Source organism: Gorilla gorilla, chromosome 19, assembly GCF_029281585.2.
Source record: "Gorilla gorilla gorilla isolate KB3781 chromosome 19, NHGRI_mGorGor1-v2.1_pri, whole genome shotgun sequence".
Lineage (NCBI taxonomy): Eukaryota > Metazoa > Chordata > Mammalia > Primates > Hominidae > Gorilla > Gorilla gorilla.
Genome location: NC_073243.2, coordinates 36,320,283 through 36,347,787, shown reverse-complemented (window position 1 = coordinate 36,347,787; position 27,505 = coordinate 36,320,283). Strand labels below are relative to the sequence as shown.

The 27,505-nt window shown below is 37.9% G+C and overlaps 1 protein-coding gene across 5 annotated transcripts; it reads left to right on the top strand.

Annotated features, from left to right (window-relative positions):
• HMGCR (3-hydroxy-3-methylglutaryl-CoA reductase) lies at window positions 1–27,136 on the top strand. Of its 5 annotated transcripts, none has more exons than XM_019013522.4 (20): window positions 1–1,991; window positions 7,633–7,820; window positions 8,906–9,017; window positions 9,298–9,385; window positions 10,622–10,706; window positions 12,258–12,363; window positions 15,102–15,208; window positions 15,318–15,434; window positions 15,849–16,009; window positions 16,124–16,371; window positions 16,480–16,658; window positions 19,548–19,742; window positions 20,100–20,258; window positions 20,409–20,566; window positions 21,381–21,486; window positions 23,708–23,878; window positions 24,217–24,357; window positions 24,440–24,598; window positions 25,029–25,183; window positions 25,332–27,136. In XM_019013522.4, exons 2-20 carry the CDS (start codon window positions 7,656–7,658, stop codon window positions 25,384–25,386), a joined length of 2,667 nt encoding a protein of 888 aa, XP_018869067.1. In that variant the 5' UTR covers window positions 1–1,991; window positions 7,633–7,655; the 3' UTR covers window positions 25,387–27,136. The 5 variants fall into 5 exon arrangements, with proteins under 5 accessions (XP_018869067.1, XP_004058753.1, XP_055223785.1 ...); XM_004058705.5 differs by lacking the exon at window positions 1–1,991 and adding an exon at window positions 2,524–2,670; XM_019013523.4 differs by lacking the exon at window positions 1–1,991 and adding an exon at window positions 4,291–4,515.
• The last annotated feature ends 369 nt before the right edge of the window (window positions 27,137–27,505 follow it).

The following is a 27,505-nucleotide window of genomic DNA, read 5'->3' as shown; positions in this document are numbered from 1 at the left end:
GTCCCCTTTCACAGTGTGGAAGCTTGGTTCTTTTGCTCTTTGCAATAAATCTTGCTACTGCTCACTCTTTGGGTCCACGCTGCTTTTATGAGCTGTAACACTCACTGTGAAGGTCTGCAGCTTCACTCTTGAGCCCAGCGAGACCAAGAGCCCACTGGGAGGAAGGAAAAACTCCGGACGCGCTGCCTTAAGAGCTATAACACTCACCGTGAAGGTCTGCAGCTTCACTCCTGAGCCAGCGAGACCACGAACCCACCAGAAGGAAGAAACTCCGAACACATCTGAACATCAGAAGGGACAGACTCCAGACGCGCCACCTTAAGAGCTGTTAACACTCACCGCGAGGGTCCGCGGCTTCATTCTTGAAGTCAGTAAGACCAAGAACCCACCAATTCCGGACACATTACTGCACGCCAGACTGGGCTCTGTCTCTAAAAATAAAAAAATTATACTTTTATAAACTCTTTCCTTGAAGGGTTAAATGCATATGAGGAAGCGGCACATGGACTTCCTTGGCGCTACCCCCACCCTCCCTTTCTACGTTGTGTCCATACCAAATTTTGTGATTTATCACTAAGTACAAATTATTAGTTAAGTGCTATAAAGATTCTTTTGAAATACCTTTTGGGAATGATATAGAATTTAAGAGCATAAAACTAGACAACTGGCATTTCTTTTTGCTTGCTTTGGAACTCATATTCCTATTGGAGTTCTCAATTAGGCAGTTTGCGAATGAAAATTTCTAAATCTTGGGCTAAAGCCTGTTTTGGTAACAACTTTATAGTCCTTATTTGAATTACATTAGTAGGCATGTGTACAACCTGTAACTTCTGAGATATTTGGCCCTTGAGACTTCTAGCGGCATTAAAAATATGACAGGTTCTAGGCTCTCGGTACTTACACACTTTTCTCTTTTGTTTTGACAAGGCTGCTAAGAGAACACTGCAATCTTTGGGTAGTTCACCCGTTTTCTTTACTGTGCAAGGTTCATAAAGGCAGGCACTATATCTGTCATGTTTGTCACTATATCTCCCATGCCAACCACAGTGTGTACTTCACATAATGAGCATTTCAAAGGCACAACATTTGGTAAAGAGATATGAATGAAGGTCTTACACTGAAGCGGTGGGGAACAGTAGAACCAGCGTAAGCATTAGATCTGGGTTCAAATTCCAGTTTTGCTCATTATGTGATCTACAGCAAGTTGCTTGACAAACTTTAATTTTTACTTTTTTGTAAAATGGGAATAATACCTATTATATAAGGATTATAAGAATCTATAATCATTTATTAAAACTAAGGAGTGTTTAGTGTTTTCTTGGTAATGTGTTTCAAAATATGGGCTTTAAAAATTGAGTGAAATACAATTCCTGTCCTTAATAAATTTCCACATACGATAGTAAGACAAATAAAAAAATATTATGGAAATTTTATGGGTTTTCAAGGTCGGGAGTGATGATGTGTTTGAGGGAATTAGGAAAGGAGGTGGTATATGAAAAAGTCCTTAAGGGGTATTTAGGATCTCAGCAGTTAAAATGGGTAGGCATATCCAAGGTAAACAAAGAGAACATAAGCAGGGAGGTAAAAAGGTACTGAGTGTGACTGAAGAAGGGCCAGTTACTCCTGGCTGAACTGTAAGGTTCGCACAGGAAAGTAGAGATACGTCAGAAATGTGTGGTGGGGCCATATTAGTGGTGACAGGTTCTTTCTTTAATCCGGTAGACAATGAGAAACGCTGATTTGGGTCTATGGCATAATAGGAAGTAGTATGCCACATACTGCATGTGGGAGTTGTGCAGGACAGATTGGAAAGTGCATGAGTGTAAGACTGGGAAGACCAGTTAGGAGAGGCTATTGCACTGTTTTAAGTAAGAGATAATAAAGTCCTGCACCAGGCGGAGAGCAGAAGGAACGCACAGAAGACGCAGGAGAGGCACATTTCAGAGAGAATCCAGTATGCAATGGATGTCGCACACAAGAGAGAGACGCAGGTGACCGAAGCCATTTACACTAATGGGTAAATCTCGGGAAAGCGCTGGTTTCGGCTACCGGCCAGTTACAGGTTTGAGGTGCCCGTCGCCACCTTCCCTTTTTTATATTCCTCTTTTTCTCATGGCCGCCTCCACTTCCCTCCATCTCTCCCGCGCTAGTAACTGAGCTTTCAGTCATCGACCTGACCCTGCGTTTTCCCTCACGCTCCGATTCTGCTTCCTATCACTGCCTCCTACTGTACTCTTACAGCCAGGACGAGCACGGGTCAGGCACTGAGGCTGTGGGACACTCCACCCGCCAGGTCCCCTATCGCCTCCGCCTAGGCAGCTGCCATGCGTGCGCCCCCACAGCACTAGGACCAATAGGCAGGCCCTAGTGCTGGGACTCGAACGGCTATTGGTTGGCCGAGCCATGGTGAGAGATGGTGCGGTGCCTGTTCTTGGCCCTGCAGAGAGCTGTGGGCGGTTGTTAAGGCGACCGTTCGTGACGTAGCGCCGTCAGGCCGAGCAGCCCCCAGGCGATTGGCTAGACAATCGAACGATCCTCTCTTATTGGTCGAAGGTTCCTCCGGCACCGAGCGTGCGTAAGGTGAAGGTTCCTTACGCTCCGCGTCTGCGTTAACTGGAGACAGGCTGAGCGCCGGCGCCAGGGTTCGGTGGCCTCTAGTGAGATCTGGAGGTGAGGCGGGCGGTGGCCGAGAAGAGGGGCCGGGGCGGCGGGGAGCGGGGCGGAGATGGGTGGGAGCGGGGTTTGGGCTGTGTTGGTGGCAATTCTGGAGCTTCCCTCGGCCCTGGGAAGTGGCTACCGGCAGCTACTGCGGACCTGGAGGGGGCTGCGGTTGCGCTTTGTCGGTGTGGCAGCCCGGACCCGCGGGGACTGCAAGGAATGTCCTTGAGGCCCGGCAGGCCGAGCGGCGGCCGGCATCAGTGCCGGAGTAACCCAAGGTCCCGGGGTGGGCTTCAGAGGCGGGCGGCGGTCTGGCCTCTTCGTGACTGCGGTCATCATCGGTGGACCCGCGGGGCGTAGCTGCGTTCATCGGCCCTGTTCAGTCAGAGTAGGCAGTGCTGGCTGCACGGTCACGATAATCGGGGCGGAAAGGGTGTCAGGCAGGGTGACCTCGGAGGCCCCCGGATTCGAGAAATGCTAGGGGTCTATGGGGCTGTCGGGCCGGCAGCTCGCAGGGCAGACGGGAGAAGCGCCTGCATCCCGGGATCCGGGCATTCACGCCCAGGAACTGCTGTTCGTTAGCACCTTTCTTTTAGGTGACGGGAAAGATCTCTGTAAATGCTGCTGACTAACTTAGAGCCATGAAAGAACCGTGGATTGGTGTAGATGTGTCTGGTTATTTACAGGAGAACGGCTTGAGAGGATGCGGAGCCCAACGCGGGGATTCGCACAATCACTCAAAAGATTCTTCTCCCCCCCCCTTTTTTTTTTTTTGGTAAGAGGCGTAGTCCCCTTGGTGCTGATATTCTTTTAGGAAAAATGTACCTTGGAGATACAAATATAGAACAGTTAATTTCTGCAGTAGGAGGAGGTCGATGTACTCCATTCTTAAGTAGTCGTTTGAAATATTCCAGGATTTGAGGATATTCCTTCTTAGACATGGTCCTGCAGAGTCGTAGGAAGCATTTGTTTCTGGGCTATACTAAATGTGCATGATTTCGGCGTCCCACAAGGTAGAGAATGTACTTTTTGTTTACTTATGAATTTATTTTCCTGCAGTGAAAGGCATTTTGCAATTTAGAGATAATCTAGCAAAGACCTGGACAGTACTTTGGGGATAGGCTGGATTTTGCAGGCCTGCTTTGTTGTAGTGTTCTTCCAGAACTTATGATAAACTTGGTGGCCAAAACAAATGGGAATTAGTAACATGAAGGTTAAACAAAATTGCACATAGGTTACAGCATTAACATGAAAATTGTCGGGTATGTGGGATAACCATTTCAAGATAAGAGTGTGAGTATGCGTGCATGCACACACTCTTTGTATTCCTTTATGGTCTAGTTTCTAGACTATAGATAGCCACATTATGGAATTACATGGTCTACTTAGGTTGACCCATGTGAAATTGCCAGTATTTAAAATTCAACTAACCTACAAAAATAGCAGTTTCACATGATTCCATTTAACACTTATCTTTGTCAGAGAACTTTGGAGCTCTAGCTTCATAAGTGAATGAAGAGAATAGATATGACTTAAAAAACAACATGTAATAGAATGTGAGCTAATTGGGTATAGAATCCAGATTTCCTGATTGCCAGTGCAAGATTCGTTTTTTTTTTTTTTTTCCTTCTTTCTGGAATACCAGCTTGAGCAGCAGAATGCTAGATCTTGTTGGGATTGAAAATGACTGCCATATAAGACGCAGTTCTTGGCTTCAAAGAGACAAAATGTACACATTTATTAATTTGAGAACACTGTGAAATAGTATATAATCAAATACTGGAATGTGTAATGCAGGCGGAGTGCTGAGTAGGAGGAAGTAAGATGCCAAAACATCCTTTTCTGCAGTTGGCCATGGTAGGTGGTTTCTGTAGCAGATTGGATTGACATTTAAGAATTATCCATTCTTTTAAAGAATCTGTAAAATGTTTGCAGCATACTTTTTAGTCTGAATAAGTAAGGCATACCTTGCCTATTTGTTTCTTTAAGTAAAATTAATTTTTATTGCAGCATTGCATAAATACTGTCAACTTAATTTGCAGGAGCTATCCTGTAGCCTGCTTGTGACATTTGCAACTGCTGATGAAGGTGGACGATTGGATTCTATGGCATGTAAATGCTTTGCATAATCACAGGGCAACGGGGAGGATGTTCATGAGAAATGAGATTGTTTATAATTATGGTTACTTTTGACACACCCTCATAAGATTGCTCAGTTTGTTTCCAAATAGGTGGAGTTCTCTGTGTTTAGGGGCGGCTGACAGAATCATGTGTAATTTTTTTCCTTGAATATTGCAAAGATGACTTTACACCTAGGAAAAAAAGTCCCAGAATTACAATGCCACCATAAAATCTTTTGAGGGAAAACATAATGTGTCTAATGTATAATTATGGGTTTATGATGTTAAACCAATTTGTTCACAAGTTAGTGTTCCTTCTGGGTTGCAGCTAAGATTTTAACTCAAATGAATTAACTTTTTAAAACAATGAATCTGATTGACTTAATGAGGAATAATCTGAGCTGAAGTGTTTTTTTTCAGGGAAAGAGGGTTAGAAATAATTTTGACCTAATTTTGAAACATGTAGTTAATTTACTTTCTGGAACTTTTATGCTAATTGATCCTTTAGAACAGTTGGTAGAGTTGTGTTTTAAATGTAGGAAAGACATTATGTGATAGAATACCATGATGAAAATCTAGCCTTTTAGTGAGTGAGTCTTCTGTTTATAATTAAGTAGAGTTCAAATCTAAGATTTGATTAAAGATTTTCAATACTTAAAAGTCCAAGTACCTGCTAATTTAATAGAAAGTATTTTGTTGCTGTTGTTCATTTTCCAGGATAGTTCCAAGTTGACTGTCTCTAATCTGAAGATCTGAAATCTGAAATGCTCCAAAATCTGAAATTTCTTGAGCACCAACCTGACACTCAGAGAAAATGCTCATTGCAGCATTTGGAGTTTGGATTTTGGATTAGGGATGCTAAGCTAATAAATGTAATGCAGATATTACAAAATTCAAAAACATCCCAAATCTGAAACGCTTCTGGTCCCAAGCATTTTGGATAAGGGATACTCAGCCTGTATGTAAAATGTTTCTCCTTCCCATACCCCATTAATAAGTTCCCTGAATGCTCTGCATTTAGCCTTAAACTAGAGGGCATGGGTTACATCCATATCTAGGTGCCTTAAAAAAAAGTCGTCTTTAGGTCTGTTTCAAGATGTGTCATAAAATACATGCTACTATAGCTTAAGAATTTAAGCCGGCATTTGTTGAGCAATGCTGTATATGAGTGCAAGGTACTGGAGGGTAAATTGATGAATAAGACTCAGGGTGGAAGGTTGAAAAAGCATGAGTAAACACAGGCAGGTACATGCCACATTTATGTTCCTTTAGGTACTGCCAGCTTTTTAAAACTGTGACCCACAGTAGGAAATACACGTTAATTTAAAAGCCAGACACACACTTATATATGTATAGTTTCTTGAAACATAGTTTTAAGAAATAATACCTACCCATACTACCTGGCTTACCCAACAGCTATTTTTTATAATATTGTTTTCTATTTTATTTTATTTAAAAATGTTTGTTCTTAACGACAAAATTGATGTCATGATGTAATTGATGCAGTTGTTGTGGATCAACAGTTTGAAAACTGTTTAGCTAGTGGTGTGGTATGTCTGAAATGTAGAGAACATGGAGTGATGCAGTGAGAGATGACACTTGGTATTTGCTTTGGTTCCTTAAAGCTGCTCTTTTTTTTTTTTTTGGTCTTTCCCCTAACCCTTTATAAATAGATTAATGCTTTCTTTCACTTACTTGATTGCCTTTTTATAGTCTGTCTTCAACAGATGAATCACTTTTATTTATTACTAAATGTGAGATTCATTTGAATTCTTGCTAGAGTGGCAGTTAATGAGCTCACTTTTTAAATCTTTTTGGTTGATTTTTGCAGGTTACTAATATGCCTTATCACAGGCATTGATTTTAGTGAAAGAAGTAAGACTTGCAGGTTTATTTGTGGAGACCAATGGTAATAGAAGATTTGTTTTCAAAATCAGAATATCAGAATTATTATTTAGCAAACAGGAAATTTAGTCATGGTAGTCACTAAATCAAAATCTTCTATATGTTCTTTTGGGAATTTTTTTTGAATGCTATATACAGATACTTCAGCCAGTCATCCTCTTCTAGTACTGTTCCAGCTTTTGATTAGTTGTGAAAGTTTGGAGCTTTTCACATCTAATGCTTTTCCATTGGTCTTCTAGCACTATTGTTGATGATTCTGCTAGAAGAAAAGCAGCCACCACAGCAAAATTCTTAACCCTGTTTTATTAATGTAGAAACATCTATCAGAAAAGATTTTTTTTCTGTTGGCAGCAATGTTAGGAAGGTTTATTAAACACCCTTTTGCTAGTGACATTATGCTATATGTTCTATGGAATGAAAAAGTACAAGAGGTCCCTGCCCTTGAGGATCTTATAAACTAACATGATTTATAGCAGGACACTCAGCAAGTGGATTCTTGGGTGTTTACCTTTTGTGTAATCAGAATGTAGATGATGAAGAAGATACTTAACATGCATTTTATATCTAGGTAATTAGAAAATGTGAATAGCTGTTTCTCACTTGTTTTCTGCTTGATTGCTCTTCTACTTGCAAGGCTTAGGTAATAAGGTCGAGATACTTATCTGGTTTGATCTTAAATGTTTGAATTCATATAATTTTTAAGAAATGGCTGCTTTAAAGTTGGTTGCCAGTGAGTAATAAAGGATTTATTATTTGAGTGAAGAAGAAATAACATAGTTCTCTTAATTTTATAATTATTTTCCAGAATTATAAGGAACAGTATCAAATAGTCATATGTATGGGACACTGTGCATACAAAGCAGGGTTTATAGCACAATTTTCCTTAAAATCTTTTCCTAAAAATACAATGAGCTGTATACTAAGTGTTCACACTTGATATTCCTTCCAGGATCCAAGGATTCTGTAGCTACAATGTTGTCAAGACTTTTTCGAATGCATGGCCTCTTTGTGGCCTCCCATCCCTGGGAAGTCATAGTGGGGACAGTGACACTGACCATCTGCATGATGTCCATGAACATGTTTACTGGTAACAATAAGATCTGTGGTTGGAATTATGAATGTCCAAAGTTTGAAGAGGTTAGTGAAGTTAATTTGATATTGACTAAAGTAAATTACATTTTCAATTTCTGAAGAGCCCTTAAGCCCCTATAGGGAGTACATAATTTTTAAAAGTTATGAGTAAAATATTTATTTTAGTATTTTGGAACTTACCTCAAATTTCTGCTTACATGGAATGCACTGGAAATGCTCTTATTTTGCTTTGTCTTTACAAATGAATGTAATTGACTTTATTTGAGAAATACATCTTTTATAAGTGACTAATAGTCAAAAATGATTGTGGGCCGGGTATAGTGACTCATGCCTGTAATCCTAGCACTTTGGGAGGCCAAAGCAGGAGAATTGTTTGAGCCTAGGAGTTCAAGACCAGCCTGGGCAACCTGGACAACATAGTAAGACCCAGTCTTTAAAAAAAAATTAAAGGCCGGGCACGGTGGCTCACGCCTGTAATCCCAGCACTTTGGGAGGCCAAGGCGGGTGGATCACGAGGTCGGGAGATCGAGACCATCCTGGCTAACACGGTGAAACCCGTGTCTCTACTAAAAAATACAAAAAAATTAGCCAGGCATGGTGGCGGGCGCCTGTAGTCCCAGCTACTTGGGAGGCTGAGGCAGGAGAATGGCGTGAACCCAGGAGGCAGAGCTTGCAGTGAGCCGAGATTGCGCCACTGCACTCCAGCCTGGGCGACAGAGCGAGATTCCATCTCAAAAAAAATTAAAAAATTAGCTGGGTGTGGTAGCATGTACCTGTAGTCCTGCTACTCGGGAGGCCATGGCAGGAGGATCCCTTGAACCTGGAGGTTGAGGCTGCAGTGAGCTGTGATTGCACCACTGTACTCTAGCCTGGGTAACAGCATGTTACCCTGTCTCAAAAAAAAATAAATTGTGGTGATGTATTGGCTTACCACAGTGGTTTGATTAAAAGTTGGATTTAACTTTTGATTTGTAGGTTTGATATTTTTATTGGACTTGTATTGTGCTTACATTTATGTTCTCATGACAATATATAAATGAATTACACATGCAAAATAAAAATTCTTAGTTTTGATTACTTATTTTAAAAGTCAAAGCTATTGGAATTTCCTTTTCTTTCTCTCCTATTAGGATGTTTTGAGCAGTGACATTATAATTCTGACAATAACACGATGCATAGCAATCCTGTATATTTACTTCCAGTTCCAGAATTTACGTCAGCTTGGATCAAAATATATTTTGGGTAATAGTTTTACATATTTAACTTCTGGTGTCATCAGATTTTTGATTTGCTATGGAAATAAACCTGTTCATTCAAATCATGTATTTGGAAATATGTGTATTGCTGAAAGTGTGCTGCATGCATTGAATAGTTTCCTTATTATTGTCAATTAGACATTCTGAAATTTGAGACCTTAATAATTTGGAGTAAACTAGTATTATCTCAGAATGCTGTGTGACACTGTTATTATTTGTGTAGTAAAGGATAAAGTTTTTTTAGTATTGAACTTTTGTCATTTTAGGTATTGCTGGCCTCTTCACAATTTTCTCAAGTTTTGTATTCAGTACAGTTGTCATTCACTTCTTAGACAAAGAATTGACAGGCTTAAAGTAAGTATTTAAAACCTAAATATACTTTCTGTCAAAATACATTTTAAAAAACTTTTCTTCCCCATGCTGTAAGGGTACATTTTCAAAAGTTAAGAAAATAAGGGGAAATTTTTTTGTATAATTTTACTATTAGCTAATTTTAATAACTATTAATATTTTGGCATATATCCTTTTCTACTGTTTTTATACTTAAAGAAAATATCTGATATCATATATATTGTTTTATAATTTCTTTATGCTTAATAATAGTTTATCAACATCTTTCCATGTCCCTTTTTCTTTTTGAGATGGAGTTTCGCTCTTGTCACCCAGGCTGGAGTGTAATGGCATGATCCTGGCTCACTGCAACCTCCACTTCCCGGGTTCAAGCAGTTCTCCTGCCTCAGCCTCCTGAGTAGCTGGGATTACAGGCATCTGCCACCATGCCCATCTAATTTGTGTATTTTTGGTAGAGACTGTGTTTCGTCATGTTGGTCAGGCTGGTGTCAAACTCCTGACCTCAAGTGATCCGCCTGCCTTGGCCTCCCAAAGTGCTGGGATTATAGGCGTGAGCCACTGTGCCCGGCCTCCATGTCCTTAATGTTAAACTAAATTGTTTGTAATGGCTATATGTATTCTCTTCTGTCTAAACGTCTTGTAGTTTATTAATCATCTAATGTTGGACTGTTAGGTTATGTAATTTTTTTCATTAATAACAACACTGGATGAATGTCTTTGTAACGAAATTTTTGTTCATATTCGTAATCATTTTAAGATACATTCCTAGAAGTGAGACAGTGGTTTTGCTTTTTTTAGAGCTTTGCTTTTTTTTTTTTTTAAGAGCTTTTTAGTGCTATTATTGCCAATTTAGTTTACAGAAAGTTTGTTTAGTTTATCCTTCCACAGGTAGTGATCAATGAAAAGTTTTATATATTCCACTTTTTTTCCCTAATGGTAATCCAAGGAGTTATTTTTTACTAAGGATGATACTTTGATACAAAATTATCAAAAGGTGTTTAAATGTAAATATACTTACATTTTAACATTAAAAATATTTTTAACAAATATTTTGAGCAACTATTATGTTTAGCTTTGAGGATGCCAAAGAAATATAGGGTATACCTTTTTGTCTGCAGAAAGGTACACATACTACAGGATCATACAATATGGAGGGTGAAAGGTTTTGTTCTAAAAATAATTTTTTTTAAATCATACTTTTTCCCGTTAAATTTATCTGATCATTTTGTTCTTTTCCAGTGAAGCTTTGCCCTTTTTCCTACTTTTGATTGACCTTTCCAGAGCAAGCACATTAGCAAAGTTTGCCCTCAGTTCCAACTCACAGGTAAGTATTATTTATAAGATAGGAATGTGAATAGTATTCCTTTTTTCAGTTTACATTAATAGGAAGGATTAATAGCGTTTCTTCATAGCACAAGATTTAAGAATTGCCCAAAGTTTTAAGTTTAATTCTCAAGTCCCAAGACTGGTCTCCATAAGTGCCCCAGGAACAGTCCCCTGTATCTAACAACTCAATTATGATTCTGTAGCTACTGGAATTTGGAATTGCCCCCATTTTTCTTTTTGAAAGTTTTCAGAACTTATGGTAATAATAATTTTTGGGTAAATAAGAGTATTTTCCTAGTGAAACACGTCAGAGAGCAGGACAAGATCTAATGGAAGAGAACCCCAGGGTAGATTGATTGACTGATTGATTGATTTGAGATGTAGTCTCACTCTGTCACCCAGGCTGGAGTGCAGTGGCGAGATCTTGGCTCACCACAACCTTTGCCTCCTGGTTTCGAGGGATTCTTCTGCCTCAGCCACCTGAGTAGCTGGGATTACACATGTGCACCACCATCCCTGGCTAATTTTTGTGTTTTCAGTAGAGACGGAGTTTTGCCATGTTAGCCAGACTGGTCTTTAATTTCTGACCTCAAGTGATCCACCTACCTCAGCCTCCCAAAGTGGTGGGATTACAGGTGTGAGCCACTGCACCTGGCCAGATTTATTTTTAAACCCCTTAAATTAACACTGGCATTACTTCCTATTTTAAGTTTCATCTTAATGTTCATTAGTCACTTTGAAGAACCTAACCATTTTAACAATATTATATCAGAGTATCTTGAGTATAAAATAGCACACAATTCTGCCCTGATTATTTATTGATGAAAGTGTGTGATCATTTGAACATATTAACAAGGAAATAAGTTTGGTTTTATTAATACTAATATGATCTCATAAAAAATTTGCAACTAAGCTTCTGTCATGGTAGGTAAAAATATAGAATGTTGTAGGATTTAATTATGTGTGATTTAAATGACAGAGTTAATGCACTACCTCAAAGGAATATTCCTAACAAATATCTTATTCAGTGGAAAGGGAATCAGGGCACTATATGTTCTTTTTTAAAAATTTGGCTGGGCGCAGTGGCTCACACCTGTAATCCCAGCACTTTGGGAGGCCGAGGTGGGCAGATCACCTGAGGTCAGGAGCTCGAGACCAGCCTGGCCAACCTGGTGAAACTCCGTCTCTACTAAAAATACAAAAATTAGCTGGGCGTGGTGGCGGGCGCCTGTAATCCCAGCTACTCGGGAGGCTGAGGCAGGAGAATTACTTGAACCCAGGAGGCGAAGGTTGCAGCGAACCAAGATCACGCCATTGCACATTGCACTCCAGCCTGGGAAATAAAGTGAGACTCCATCTCAAAAAAAAATTTTTTTAAATCCTTTATATTACAGTCATACTTTCTATCTTGAATACCTGTTAGTTTTATCATATTGTATATTTTACTCTTTGAATAGTAATTTGATATTAATATAAGCCATAGGATGCTCTAACATTTAAAAAAGTTGTTTTGTCCCTTGCCCTCATTGATATGTTTGATCTGTTTTAGGATGAAGTAAGGGAAAATATTGCTCGTGGAATGGCAATTTTAGGTCCTACGTTTACCCTTGATGCTCTTGTTGAATGTCTTGTGATTGGAGTTGGTACCATGTCAGGTTTGTAAGCAATTTTTGCCATATTTTAAAATAGGTATGTCGCTAAAGAGGAAAAAGAACATCTTGGATTTGTATTATTTATTGTTAAATTCTGACTTTTAAATTACTCTTAAAATTTTTTATTATATTAGTGTGTGGGTATATCTGGCCTGTTTGCTTTGGTGGAAACTTAGCAGCAGGTTACTGATTTATTTTTCACTCCTGCCATCCTCTCTTTATGTTCCACTTTGTGATATTTTTATTCATTTGATTTCTTTTGTTTGTTTTTTTAACCAACATTGCATTCCAAGGTTGGTCTGGAAAACACTTTCCAGCCCCTGCTGTTACTTAGACTCAATTGGTGACTTGGTTCTTTGTGTTTTAATTATCATGTAGGGAGAAAAGAGTCAGGAATTGGACAGATCTGAGTAAGATTCACCTAATAAGGTGATTGGAAATATTTAATCCGATAGTAAGCAGTACATCTCAGCAAGTACCCAGCATTAGCTTCAACACATGTTTCTTCATTCTTAATTGGATAGTAGAGAATTAGATATTAATATCAAACATAGGACTTCATTATGCAGAATAAAAATTACAGACTGGCATGGAAATTTGCCAGAAGGAATATATTACGCTGTGTGAAGGTCTCCTAATCATTAGGATTATATTTTATGGCTTTCTTATAAAGACCATACTTGGTTAACTACTGTGTATTTCCTGGTACCTTAGAGCCCTCAATGAGATGCCTCATTCTTTCATAAGTAAATTATCTAACTTTTAAGGGGGTAAATTATTGTCATTAGTTTAGGCCTCTTCAGTGGATAGTATATTAAAAATGTAATATTGCTTCTAACTTTCTGAGAGTAAATTATTATTTATTTATTCTTTTATTCAACAAAGATTTTATTTAGCAAATAAAATATTTTTTAATTTTAAAAATTTACTTACTTTAAAATTTACTTTTGGGAGTACAATTTTATGAGTTTTGACAATGACATAGTCTTGTAACCACCACTACACTCAAGAAAAAATGTTGATCAGGTGAAAATGTACTTGTTTGATTTTATTCAAGCAAAAGAATATGTGAGAAGGGGATTTGCCAGGAAGTAATAGTTGGGCCATGAAACCATGGGATTATTCATTGAAATAATAATGATGTGGAAAGCAGCTGGGCGATGAGTTTTGTCATGATATGGTCAAAGAAGTAGACAAAGGAAGTGATTAGATTTGTGGTTGGAGAAGACAGTGAGACATTTACAGCTATACAGAAATGGTATAATTAGAGATTTGGGTTAGGGTAAAAAAGGACAGATTTAACACATATTAACTTGGAAGTAACCCTTTGAAAAAGCCAGTACAAAAAGAAGAAAGTCTTAGCTTCTTGGATATATGTGGATTGGTGCTGTTTCTTTGTGTGTAGAGAGACTTATCTGGGGACACAGTAAGGAAGAATGCCTGGAGAGCATATGGCAACAACATGAGTGAATATTGTGCAGAGAGAAATAGCAGATAGTCAAGTCATGAAAGCATTGGTCAAGTATGGTTTTAATGGCCTCAAGTTTGAAAAGATTATATTCAGCTACTATTTAAAATGTAGTTTGATTTATAATGCTTTTGTTATTGTGATTTTGTAGTCTCTTGAATTTCCACATTTGAGGGTAATCGTGGAATTAAAAAAAAATACAATATATGCTTGTTCTAGTCAGTCAAATGATATCTTAAAATTTAGGTAATAAAATACAACTTTGAGTTTTTGTGAGCAGTTTTTATAGGACAATTTAAATTTATGTTTCAAAGCATTGGGAATTAAAAAAATACAATATATGCTTGTTCTAGTCAGTCAAATTATATCTTAAAATGTAGGTAATAAAATAAAACTTTGAGTTTTTGTGAGCAGTTTTTATAGGACAATTTAAATTTGTGTTTCAAAGCATTGTTATATTTGAGCGACATCAGAAATATGTTTTATATTATACTCAAGTTTATTTGTAAAGTGAGGGAGAAGGATTTGGTGGTCATCTAAGGTCTCTTCTAGCCTCTATAATTCTGTTTTCTATTTGAGATTACCAAATGATACCTTAAACAGTTGTAGTACAATATGTTTGTTAATTTTTAGTCTTAAGTTGGCATTTTGTATTATATCATTTTCCAAACAGATCAGTGAAATAACCAAAATTATAAGAACTTCAGTAGGCATCATAGAGGTTATATTGAAATTAGAGTTTGTTGGTAAACAAAAAATATTATTTTGACCTTATATCAGGACTGGCATAACTGGCAGGATATTCTACTTATATAAAAAATCCTTGGTTAATTGGCAAATTGCTTTTCTCCTAACAAGTGGGATTAGATCAATAGTGTCACTGGGGTTTTGCTCCGTTAGAGTAGCCTGTCCTCTCCTTATTTAATAATAAGGCACTACTGCTTGACAAAAAGGAATTGGAAACACATATGTTTTATCAATTGTGTATTAAACACTACCATTCTGCCTGGCATTGTGATATGGGGACATGAGAGAAGGCAAGAGCTTTGCTCTTGAGGGACTTAGAGTTCTGTTGTTATTCCTGCTGTTTCCTAAGGCTTGGCATCACCTCTAAGTTGCTAATTCTATTTCCAGTAAATGGCAAGGAGCTTAATGTACTAATATTTTCATGTATTTGTCCACCTGCAGGAAGACAAATATATCCTTGTGATATATGCAGCATCAAAAATAACGTAGACTTTACTAGTTATATCTTTAATTTTTCTATAACCAGGGGTACGTCAGCTTGAAATTATGTGCTGCTTTGGCTGCATGTCAGTTCTTGCCAACTACTTCGTGTTCATGACTTTCTTCCCAGCTTGTGTGTCCTTGGTATTAGAGGTAAGACCAATTCTTACATATGGCATTAGTAGAAGAGTAAGATTTCTGCTTACACAGTTTACCTAAACAGAATCAATACCTTCTAATGTCACACTGACTTAATTTGTAGCTTTCTCGGGAAAGCCGCGAGGGTCGTCCAATTTGGCAGCTCAGCCATTTTGCCCGAGTTTTAGAAGAAGAAGAAAATAAGCCAAATCCTGTAACTCAGAGGGTCAAGATGATTATGGTAATGACATAGTTTTCTTCTTCTTTTAGTATCCTCAGTTCCAATCTCATTCTTTTTAAGATTTCTTTTTTTCTACAATTTTGGCCCATTCAATGATATTGCACCCCCTTCTTCCTTTTTTTCTTAATGTGTTCATTTCTTTGAGGCTCCTGGTCTTTATTAGCCCCTCTCTCCTAAACAGACTTTTTAAGTTCCTCCACCTTATCTCTCGTTGAAAGCCTGTTCTTTGGGGTGTTTTCAGTAGTTCAGTGGGGTCACTACTTTAGTTAGTTGCATAGCAAGCTTGGGGCTTTTTTTTTTTCATGGTAAGGGGAAGCTATGAGAGATAATGTCTGGCTGTCCAGTTGCTAGGGATAAGAAATTTAAGTTCTGTTGATATGCAGAGGATACATTATTTTAAAAATTTTATTTCAGTCTCTAGGCTTGGTTCTTGTTCATGCTCACAGTCGCTGGATAGCTGATCCTTCTCCTCAAAACAGTACAGCAGATACTTCTAAGGTTTCATTAGGACTGGATGAAAATGTGTCCAAGAGAATTGAACCAAGTGTTTCCCTCTGGCAGTTTTATCTCTCTAAGTAAGTTAATTGAAATCTACTTTGTGATATATTAATCATAACACTCTATGCTAATATAAGTTTAGATTGTGTCCTTTACATTTCTGAATAATATTTTAATTTGCTTTTATTTAGAATGATCAGCATGGATATTGAACAAGTTATTACCCTAAGTTTAGCTCTCCTTCTGGCTGTCAAGTACATCTTCTTTGAACAAACAGAGACAGAATCTACACTCTCATTAAAAAACCCTATCACATCTCCTGTAGTGACACAAAAGAAAGTCCCAGACAATTGTTGTAGACGTGAACCTATGCTGGTCAGAAATAACCAGAAATGTGATTCAGTAGAGGAAGAGACAGGGATAAACCGAGAAAGAAAAGGTAACTTGTTATTCTCTTCGCTTTCAATCCTTCATTGCTTTGTCAAAAAGTAGTCTGTTTTCAAAATTATGTGCCATGTTGTGAGATTTCTTTTGATCTCTTGAACAGTTGAGGTTATAAAACCCTTAGTGGCTGAAACAGATACCCCAAACAGAGCTACATTTGTGGTTGGTAACTCCTCCTTACTCGATACTTCATCAGTACTGGTGACACAGGAACCTGAAATTGAACTTCCCAGGGAACCTCGGCCTAATGAAGAATGTCTACAGATACTTGGGAATGCAGAGGTGAGGACGATAACATAAACTCCAATGTGGCATTTTTCATTACAAAGGAGCTTTTTCAAGGAAGAAAAATCTAGTATCTGCTGAACACTACAGCTAAGTTCTGGGCACGGTGTAACATGACTAACAGATACTATCTTCTTTCTTTATTTCACACAACCTTGAGAGGTAGGTACAATTATCTATTTTTCAGATGAGAACATTGAGGCTACGATATGTTTAATTTCCCAAAGTAGTACCTCTAGGAAATGATAAAGCTGATAGCAGGGTCCAAGATTTTCTGACTCCAGAGTCAAAACTCTTTCTAGTTTATTACTGTTTATCATAGAGATGAGTGACTACTGTATTCTCATAGGTGTGTTGAGGCCTAGAAAGAGTTTAACACAGACAAGTTTCAAAGATAGAAGAAAGTTTGTTTTTGTTTTGTTTTGTAAGCTTGATACCCATGAGGAAGTTTGCTTTTCTTTCTGACATTTGAACAGGACCTTCTGCCTACATGACCATATGAATCTACTCATGCTTTCATGCAAATAATCGTGTTCCATCCATGTCTGCTTAATATGGTTCTTTCTTTTAAATATATTTTAATACGTTTATTGGTAAAATGCAATTTTTTGCCAGCTTTATTGAGGTATACTTGACAAAATTTTATTTTATTATTATTGTTTTGGAGACAGAGTGTCACTCTGTCACCCAGGCTGGATGGAGTACAGTGGCACCATCTTGGCTCACGGCAACCTCCACCTCCCAGGTTCAAGTGATACACAGGTTCTTGTGTATCAGCCTCCCGAGTAGCTGGGATTACAGGCATGCGCCACCATTCTGGCTAATTTTTGTGTTTTTAGCAGAGATGGGATTTCACTATGTTGGCTAGGCTGGTCTCAAACTCCTGGCCTCAAGTGGTCTGCCTGCCTTGGCCTCCCAAACTGCTGGGATTACAGATATGAGCCACTGCATGCCCGGCCTGCATTCTTTAATCATATACTTTTCAGCTAAACTTAGTCATTGTTCTTTAAACACAGTTCCCAACTCTGGGTTCCTATTCTTGTCATCTGACATGTCTCCCCCTCTCCAGGTGTTCACACCTTTAGGGCAAATGCTAGCATCTCTATGAAACCTACCTCAATTCCGCCAAACAGAAGTAACCTTTCTTTTCTGAAGCATCCTTTATATAGAGACTGTGCATTTTTAATGGCAGTCGTACCTTGTTGCTTATATCACATTTACATGAATATCTCCATTATTAGACATCAGGCTCTTAGATGGCTAAGTCCATGTCTTGAGAGGGCCTTGGATTTCATAGGTGCTCAGTAAACTTACTAAGAGAATGAATGAATTTGCATTGATAATACATAAACCAGCTAATGTTTATCTTACTATTCTTTTGAAAAATTAGGCTAATATTAGTGTTTGCAAAGAAGATCCTTGAATAAACCCACAAAATGGAATTACTGGTACCAGTTTTGTGGAGGGTGGTGATTGTGAGTGTGTGTGTGTGTATGTGTATGTATGTATATCACCACCACAAGCAGAGTCAAGAGACAGCTAATAAACCAAGAAAAAATATTGGCAATTTATATTTAAGGCTAAAGGGCTAATCTCTAATATATAAAGAGCTCCTACAAATTGATGAGACTAAATTTTTATCTAATTTTTAAAAAGAGCAGATAATCAGTCTATTGTCAGGAAAAAAGTACATACGGCTCTTAAAAATGTGAAAAGGTGATTAACTTTATCCTAAGAGAAATGCAAATTAAAATTGGACTTGAGATATTTTCACTCATCAGATTGGCAATAATCCCAAAGTTTAATAACATACTCTATTGAGGTTGTAGGGAAAGGTCTTTTCTTGTTTTTTTGGGTTTTTTTTTGGTTTGTTTTTTTTTTTTTTTTGAGAAGGAGTTTTGCTATTGTTGCCCAGGCTGGAGTGCAGTGGCATGATCTTGGCTCACCGCAACCTCTGCCTCCCGGGTTCAATTGATTCTCCTGCCTTAGCCTCCCAAGTAGCTGGGATTACAGGCATGCGCCACCATTCCTGGCTAATTTTGTATTTTTAGTAGAGACGGGGTTTCTCCATGTTTGTCAGGCTGGTCTCAAACTCCTGACCTCAGGTGATCCGCCCGCCTTGGCCTCCCAAAGTGCTGGGATTATAGGCGTGAGCCACTGCCCCCAGCCTGGAAAGGTCTTTTCTTACATTGGTGGTGAGAAGGCAATTGGACCGTGTTTATTCAAATTAATACATTTGTAAAAATTATAAAAATTTATAAGATTGTAAATGTTCATACCCTTTGGCCCAACACTTGTGTGAATATATACCCATATGTGTGCGTATATATATATATATGCATATTTATAATCATGCATAAAAAAATCTCTGGATGGATACACAATGAAACAGTGGTACCTATTTATGTGTAGGTAGCAAAGAACTGGGCAGATGGTAGACAGGGATGGGATGAAGACTTTTTGTTATATCTCTTTTAATATTTAGTTTTTAAACCATGTGAATATATTGCCTGTTCAGGATATCAAAAATAGAAAGTTTACTAGAGTTTAAACAATAGCTGTTATATCTGACACACACACTTGAAACCTTGCTAAATTCACATTTATTTTTCTTTTTATGGTGTATTAGTGCAAGCCTGTCTTTGTATTGTAAAATCTAATGATACGGTATTTATATTATTTTTGTTTGGCATTTTTTGCATTAAATGAATTATTTTGCAGAGGTATCTTTTAATTAAAAACTACAGTGATTTAATTTAAAAATTACATTATTTTAGCTTAGCATTGTTCGTATTAAATGGTTTATAACATGAAATACAGTCCTTCAAGTCTTCTGTTTCATCTCTCTCTCTGACCCCAATTTCATTTTTTTCTCCATTTCTTTAGAAAGGTGCAAAATTCCTTAGTGATGCTGAGATCATCCAGTTAGTCAATGCTAAGCATATCCCAGCCTACAAGTTGGAAACTCTGATGGAAACTCATGAGCGTGGTGTATCTATTCGCCGACAGTTACTTTCCAAAAAGCTTTCAGAACCTTCTTCTCTCCGGTACCTACCTTACAGGGATTATAATTACTCCTTGGTATGTTATTTTCTCGATTAAGAGAGATTTGCTTTGTATGTTTTTAATCTTTTTTCTTAATTAGTTTCATATATGTACATAGTTTTATAAAACATTTTCCTTTTAAATCATTTTATCCTAATTTTTTATTCTGCTTATGATGTAGGTCATAGAAATTAAAAATATATTTCCTGCTTTTATAGTCATTACTCAAAGATTTTAGTATTTTAAACACTTTTTAAAGGTGAATTAAACATTTTGTTTAAAAAGAATACATACTAAAGGATTAAGTTTGAAGATAGTTATACTGACAAGCTGGATAAAATTTTGTGCATTTACTATATAGATTTTCATTTGGTGCCTGACTTTACCTTCTAGGTGATGGGAGCTTGTTGTGAGAATGTTATTGGATATATGCCCATCCCTGTTGGAGTGGCAGGACCCCTTTGCTTGGATGGAAAAGAATTTCAGGTTCCAATGGCAACAACAGAAGGTTGTCTTGTGGCCAGCACCAATAGAGGCTGCAGAGCAATAGGTGTAAGTTGGCATTTATGTATTTGCCAGTTTAAAAATACATCATAGGTAAGGCAGTGAGAAGAGTTTTAAGGACAATTAGTGATACCTTTTGGGTCAAGCATGAGCATTTTTGGGTAACATGTGCTTGCTTCTCTAACATATCCTGTGTAGCTTGGTGGAGGTGCCAGCAGCCGAGTCCTTGCAGATGGGATGACTCGTGGCCCAGTTGTGCGTCTTCCACGTGCTTGTGACTCTGCAGAAGTGAAAGCCTGGCTCGAGACATCTGAAGGGTTCGCAGTGATAAAGGAGGCATTTGACAGCACTAGCAGGTGTGTGAGTGGATTTGTATGTACAGTTATATCTATTGGTTTATTTTAGAACCAGTGTCATTTTCTGTGATTACCAAACATAATTGTTAACATATTACCTGCTAAAGAGCACATAACAGAATATCAACTTTAAAGCCATTCATTTAAAATGAGTAATATTTATGCTTGGTTGGGGGGAAATAAAGAATGTTGATTCAAATGAATAGCTCCACAGAGGTAAATTAGTAAGAAAAAAAAAAGTGTGAGCTAGTAATTTTGATTAGATGTTACTTTGCCTAGGAGAGAACTGTCTTAGAAAAAAAGATTTTTCAAATAGGAGAGAAATATTAGTATAATAAGACTTACTTCAAATAAAGAAAATTAATAAAGTAGCATAATCAACACAAGTGATAACCATAGTATAGTTCAAGCTAACACATTTGTTTTTATGTGAACTGTGTAAGTTTATTAAGAAATAATTGTGACTGGGCGCAGTGGCTCACGCCTGTAATCCCAACACTTTGGGGAGGCCAACGCGGGCAGATCACTTGAGGCCAGGAGTTCGAGACCAGCCTGGCCGACATGGCGAAACCCTGTCTCTACTCAAAATACAAAAATTGGCTGGGCATGGTGGCCCGCGCCTGTAATCCCAGCTACTCGGGAGGCTGAGGCAGGAGAATTTCTTGAACCCGGGAGGTGGATGTTGCAGTGAGCCAAGATCAAGCCACTGCACTCCAGCCTGGGCCACAGAGTGAGACTCCGTCTCAAAAAAAAAAAACAAAGAAATAATAATAATAAAAGAATAAAACACAGTCTTTGCATCTTTTATTTATAGATTTGCACGTCTACAGAAACTTCATACAAGTATAGCTGGACGCAACCTTTATATCCGTTTCCAGTCCAGGTCAGGGGATGCCATGGGGATGAACATGATTTCAAAGGTAAGTGTAGGGAGAGTATCTGAAAGTACTTTTATTAAAATGAAAGTACTTTTATAAAAAACAAATCAGGCATTTGTTGATTGGTATTCCTTACATTTGATAGATTTAATTTAGACTTGGCATTACACATATCCTGAGTTTACTTAGGACTGGGAACAATCTTAGTATTGACATTTCAAAACTTTATCCAGTCAAGAGACCACCTTTGAAGCTGACCTCTTCCAGAGACTTCAAGATTTGTCTTTAAGAACACCAATATAATTCCAGTACTTTGGGAGGCCAAGGCAAGAAGATTGCTTGGGGTCTGGAGTTTAAGACCAGCCTGGGCAACACAGTGAGATGCTATCTCTACAAACAATAAAAAAAAAAGTTGTGCATAGTGGCACACACCTGTGGTCCTCGCTACACGGTAGGCTGAGGCAGGAAGTTAGCTTGAGCCTAGGAGCTTGAGGCCAGCTTGGGCAATGTAGCAAGACCCTGACTCCATTCATCCATCCATCTGTCTGTCCGTCCGTCCGTCTGTCTGTTTTCAATTTAGGATATTTTCTGCTTATGTGGGGTTTACAGCCTAATAAACCTATCAAAAGTCAAGGAGCATCTGTATAAGCTTTAAAATTGCCAATAAACAGTATGGCAGTTCAACAACTTAAACATAGAATTACCATATGATCCAGCAGTCGCACTTCCGGGCATATACCCAAAAGAACTGAAAGCAGTTCTCAGAGAGATATTTGTACAGCTATGTTTGTAGCAGCATTTTTCATAATAGCCATGAATTGGAATCAACCTTAGTGTTCGTTGTTGGATGAATGGACAACAAATTAGATGTATTTGTATGTGTGTGTAAGTATATGTCTATATAAAATGGAATATTATTCAGCTTTAAAAAGGAAGGAAATTATAGCACATGATACAGCATGGATAAACATTGACGACATTATGCTAAATGAAATAAACCAGTCACAAAAAGACAAATACTGTATCATTCCACTTGAATGAGGTGTCTAGAATAGTCAAACTCATAGAGACAGAAAGTAGAATGGTGGTTATCATGGGTTTGGGGAAGGGGAAAATGGGTGGTTGTTATTTAGTAAGTACAGAGTTTTTGTTTTGTGAGATGAAAAGAGTTCTGGGAGCAAAGACATGGAACCAACCCAAATGCCCATCAATGATAGACCGGATAAAGAAAATGTGGCACATATACAGCATGCAATACTGTGCAGCCATAAAAAAGGAATGAGATCATGTCCTTTGTAGGGACATGGATGAGCCTGGAAATGTCATTCTCAGCAAACTAACACAGGAACAGAAAACCAAACACCACACCTTTTCACTTGTAAGTGGGAATTGAACAATGAGAACACATGGACACAGGGAGGGGAACAACACACACCGAGGCATGTCGGGGGGTTGGGGGCAAGGGGAAGAGCATTAGGGCAAATACCTAATGCATGTGGAGCTTAAAACCTAGATGACAGGTTGATAGGTGCAGCAAACCACCATGGCACATGTATACCTATGTAACAAACCTGCATGTTCTGTACATATATCCCAGAACTTAAAAAAGAGTTCTGGGGATTTGTTGCATGGCAGTGTGAATATACTTACCACTGTACACCTAAAAATGGGTAGGATGGTAAATTTTATGTGTTTCACCACAATAAAATTATTTTTTTAATTGCCAATAAATATGTTTTGGATTATTGAGGTATGAGTTGTTAATTGAATTAATGCCATTTAATTGGAAGTCATTGGAAGGCTTATTTGTATTTTATGCAATATAAAGCTCAACGACATAAGAGTCGAATCACAAGATCGACTCTTATGACCCACTTCTCTTTACAGACTTCATTACTTGGGGTTTTAGGTAACAGCTGAATAACTAGAAGATGGAATTTATTACTCATTCCCCAGTGACATATAAATATGAGTATTTTTATTGAATATTTTTAACATTATCATTTTTTATCTACATCTTATTCAACAATGACTACAAAGAACTTGGTTTTCATACCGAGAAAGAAACACATTAGGAATCTATACCTGACCAAGAAAGTAATTGTGATGGTTAACAAAACAGCTGTTACTTTTGTGCTCAGTTTCTTTGAAGTATAGTTATTATACTTAGAAATATATCATAGATACAAATTCTTCTCATAAGGATGAAGGATGAATATTTCATGCAGTTTAATATGTGTGTGTTTTGGGTTCTTGTTAACAGGGTACAGAGAAAGCACTTTCAAAACTTCACGAGTATTTCCCTGAAATGCAGATTCTAGCCGTTAGTGGTAACTATTGTACTGACAAGAAACCTGCTGCTATAAATTGGATAGAGGGAAGAGGAAAATCTGTTGTTTGTGAAGCTGTCATTCCAGCCAAGGTTGTCAGAGAAGTGAGTGATTGGATGGATAATTTATCTTTTTTATTTTGTAATCTTTAATTGTATTTAAAAATGGGGGAAAGGAGTATTAACATTTTAAATAAAGTTAAATATATGGGACAGTGTTTTCCATCAAAGATGACTGTTGTACCTTGCCCATCTGTCTGTGTGTATCATCCATAGGAACAAACTTTACTGATTTTTTTTTATTTTATTTTTTAATGGAGGACAGGGCTTAAATGGGGCCACATCTAAACTTTGTTTTCTGGAGGTGCAGATAGATAGATTTGGGTAACATTCCCCTGAACCTTCTGGAGGAACATCTAAATGTACACAGCTCTGTTTTGTAGGTATTAAAGACTACCACAGAGGCTATGATTGAGGTCAACATTAACAAGAATTTAGTGGGCTCTGCCATGGCTGGGAGCATAGGAGGCTACAACGCCCATGCAGCAAACATTGTCACCGCCATCTACATTGCCTGTGGACAGGTGAGCTCTCCAGCCTCCACTTCTCTTGTGTTATGTCTTTCTAAGTGAAAGAAGTATATTGTGTATTTTTTCTTGTTTCCAGGATGCAGCACAGAATGTTGGTAGTTCAAACTGTATTACTTTAATGGAAGCAAGTGGTCCCACAAATGAAGATTTATATATCAGCTGCACCATGCCATCTATAGAGATAGGAACGGTGGGTGGTGGGACCAACCTACTACCTCAGCAAGCCTGTTTGCAGGTATGATGTATCAGGCATAGAGTCCACAAGCCTAGTTCTGACTCTCTGGGTTTCTCTTTCTATCTGAGACTATGTATCACTCACCTCTATATTTTAATTGGTCTTTTCAAAACTCTTTTGTCATATCAGCCTAATCCACTGTGTCCAAATAAGCATGTTTAAGCTTATGCTTAGATAAGAAAGTAGATGAAGAGAGCAAATGAATGTTCATCTACTGAGTTAAGGGTACTGCCAGTCAGGCTGTGAATATTATGTTAGCTATGGTATTATGCACTGTCAGGTGTGGCTGTCAAGTCTTGGAAAGTTAGTGCTTCCAGTGGAGTCTAGTTCTATTCTGATGCCATTATAGTTGCCCTGTTTTTAGTTGATTTAGTAAGAAATTGTTCATGATTTTAACGGTGAATCTTGTTGTGTCTCTCTCTGGCTACAGATGCTAGGTGTTCAAGGAGCATGCAAAGATAATCCTGGGGAAAATGCCCGGCAGCTTGCCCGAATTGTGTGTGGGACCGTAATGGCTGGGGAATTGTCACTTATGGCAGCATTGGCAGCAGGACATCTTGTCAAAAGTCACATGATTCACAACAGGTAAGACTCAAAGATATATTTAACATGTTCCCCGTATACTTCAAAAAATATGCAGTGTAAAAACTTGCTATTCATCTACTGTAGTTCCAAGTTAAAATTCTACACTCCTGATATTTATATATTGCTACTTTGTCATTTTCTACCATAGGTCGAAGATCAATTTACAAGACCTCCAAGGAGCTTGCACCAAGAAGACAGCCTGAATAGCCCGACAGTTCTGAACTGGAACATGGGCATTGGGTTCTGAAGGACTAACATAAAATCTGTGAATTAAAAAAGCTCAATGCAATGTCTTGTGGAGGATGAATAGATGTGATCACTGAGACAGCCACTTGGTTTTTGGCTCTTTCAGAGAGGTCTCAGGTTCTTTCCATGCAGACTCCTCAGATCCGAACAGTTTAGTGCTTTACATGCTGTGCTCTTTGAAGAGATTTCAACAAGAATATTGTATGTTAAAGCATCAGAGATGGTAATCTACAGCTCACCTCTGAAGGCAAATACAAGCTGGGAAAAAAGTTTTGATGAAATTCTTGAAGTTCATGGTGATCAGTGCAATTGACCTTCTCCCTCACCCCTGCCAGTTGAAAATGGATTTTTAAATTATACTGTAGCTGATGAAACTCCTGATTTTGTAGTTAATTTATTAAGTCTGGGATGTAGAACTTCAAGAAGTAAGAGCTAAGTTCTAAGTTCATATTTGTAAATTAATACTTCATTTGGTGCTGGTCTATTTTGATTTTGGGGGGTAATCAGCATTATTCTTCAGAAGGGGACCTGTTTCTTCAAGGGAAGAAACACTCTTATTCCCAAACTACAGAATAATGTGTTAAACGTGCTAAATAGTTCTATCAGGAAAAACAAATCACTGTATTTATCTCCGCAGGCTATTTGTTCAGAGAGGCCTTTTGTTTAAATGTTTAAATATAAATGTTTGTCTAGATTGGCTATAACATGTCTTTCAGCATTAGGCTTTTAAGAAACAGGGTTTTGTATTCTTTACTAAAGACATCAGAGCTCTTAATGTTGCTTAGATGAGGGTGACTGTCAAGCACAAGCAAGACTGGGACCTTAGAAATCATTGTAGAAACACAGTTTTGAAAGAAAAATACCATGTCTCTAAGCCAACTTTAATTGCTTAAAAGACATTTTTATTTAGTTGAAAAATCTAGTTTTTTTTTGTAAACTGTATCAAATCTGTATATGTTGTAATAAAGCTTATGCTAGTTTATTGGAAGTGTTCAAGAAATAAAAATCAACTTGTATACTGATAAAATACTCTAGCTTGGGCCAGAGAAGATAATATTCTTTAATGTTGTCCAGGAAACCCTGGCTTGCTTGCCGAGCCTAATGAAAGGGAAAGTCAGCTTTCAGAGCCAGTGAAGGAGCCACGTGAATGGCCCTAGAACTGTGCCTAGTTCCTGTGGCCAGGAGGTTGGTGACTGAAACATTCACACAGGGCTCTTTGATGGACCCACTAACGCTCTTAGCTTCCTCAGGGGGTCAGCAGAGTTATTGAATCTTAATTTTTTTTAATGTACAAGTTTTGTATAAATAATAAAGAACTCCTTATTTTGTATTACATCTAATGCTTCAAGTGTTGGTCTTGGAAAGCTGATGATGTCTCTTGTAGAAGATGGACTCTGAAAAACATTCCAGGAAACCATGGCAGCATGGAGAGCCTCTTAGTGATTGTGTCTGCATTGTTATTGTGGAAGATTTACCTTTTCTGTTGTACGTAAAGCTTAAATTGCTTTTGTTGTGACTTTTTAGCCAGTGACTTTTTCTGAGCTTTTCATGGAAGTGGCAGTGAAAAATATGTTGAGTGTTCATTTTAGTGACTGTAATTAATATCTTGCTGGATTAATGTTTTGTACAATTACTAAATTGTATACATTTTGTTATAGAATACTTTTTTCTAGTTTCAGTAAATAATGAAAAGGAAGTTAATACCAATAAGTGTAAGCAGTAACCTTTTTTTCTTTGGATTAACCCTAGCCCTGAGGTCTGGAAGCTTGTAAAGTTTGGTCATAGTAGTAACCTGTAATTCATGCTAGGAGTCACATGACCATTTATTCTCAAATTCTACAACATTGATTGATAGCAGTATTCTATTACATTAAAATGAGCCCTCTTAGAGGGTTTGATTAGTTCAGATTTATCATCTCAACTAGACATCTTTTGGATAGTGAGAGTGGGAGGGCTAGTTAAGGAGAAGAGGGGCAGCCACAACCAAACAGCCATTGCAAGCATTTAAGCTGTGTGAGCTGAATTGGAGAGGGGAATTTGTACAGCTTAGTATATAGCTGAGGATGGCCTCTTTAG

What these genes read in the sequence shown, in the direction of transcription:
- HMGCR (XM_019013522.4), top strand. Translation starts at nt 7,656, where the DNA reads ATGTTGTCAAGACTTTTTCGAATGCATGGCCTCTTTGTGGCCTCCCAT. An exon ending in TGGAGTTGGTACCATGTCAG is followed by an intron (nt 12,364 to 15,101) that starts GTTTGTAAGCAA and finishes TTCTATAACCAG; the next exon opens with GGGTACGTCAGCTTGAAATT. An exon ending in GCATTTGACAGCACTAGCAG is followed by an intron (nt 20,567 to 21,380) that starts GTGTGTGAGTGG and finishes TTTTATTTATAG; the next exon opens with ATTTGCACGTCTACAGAAAC.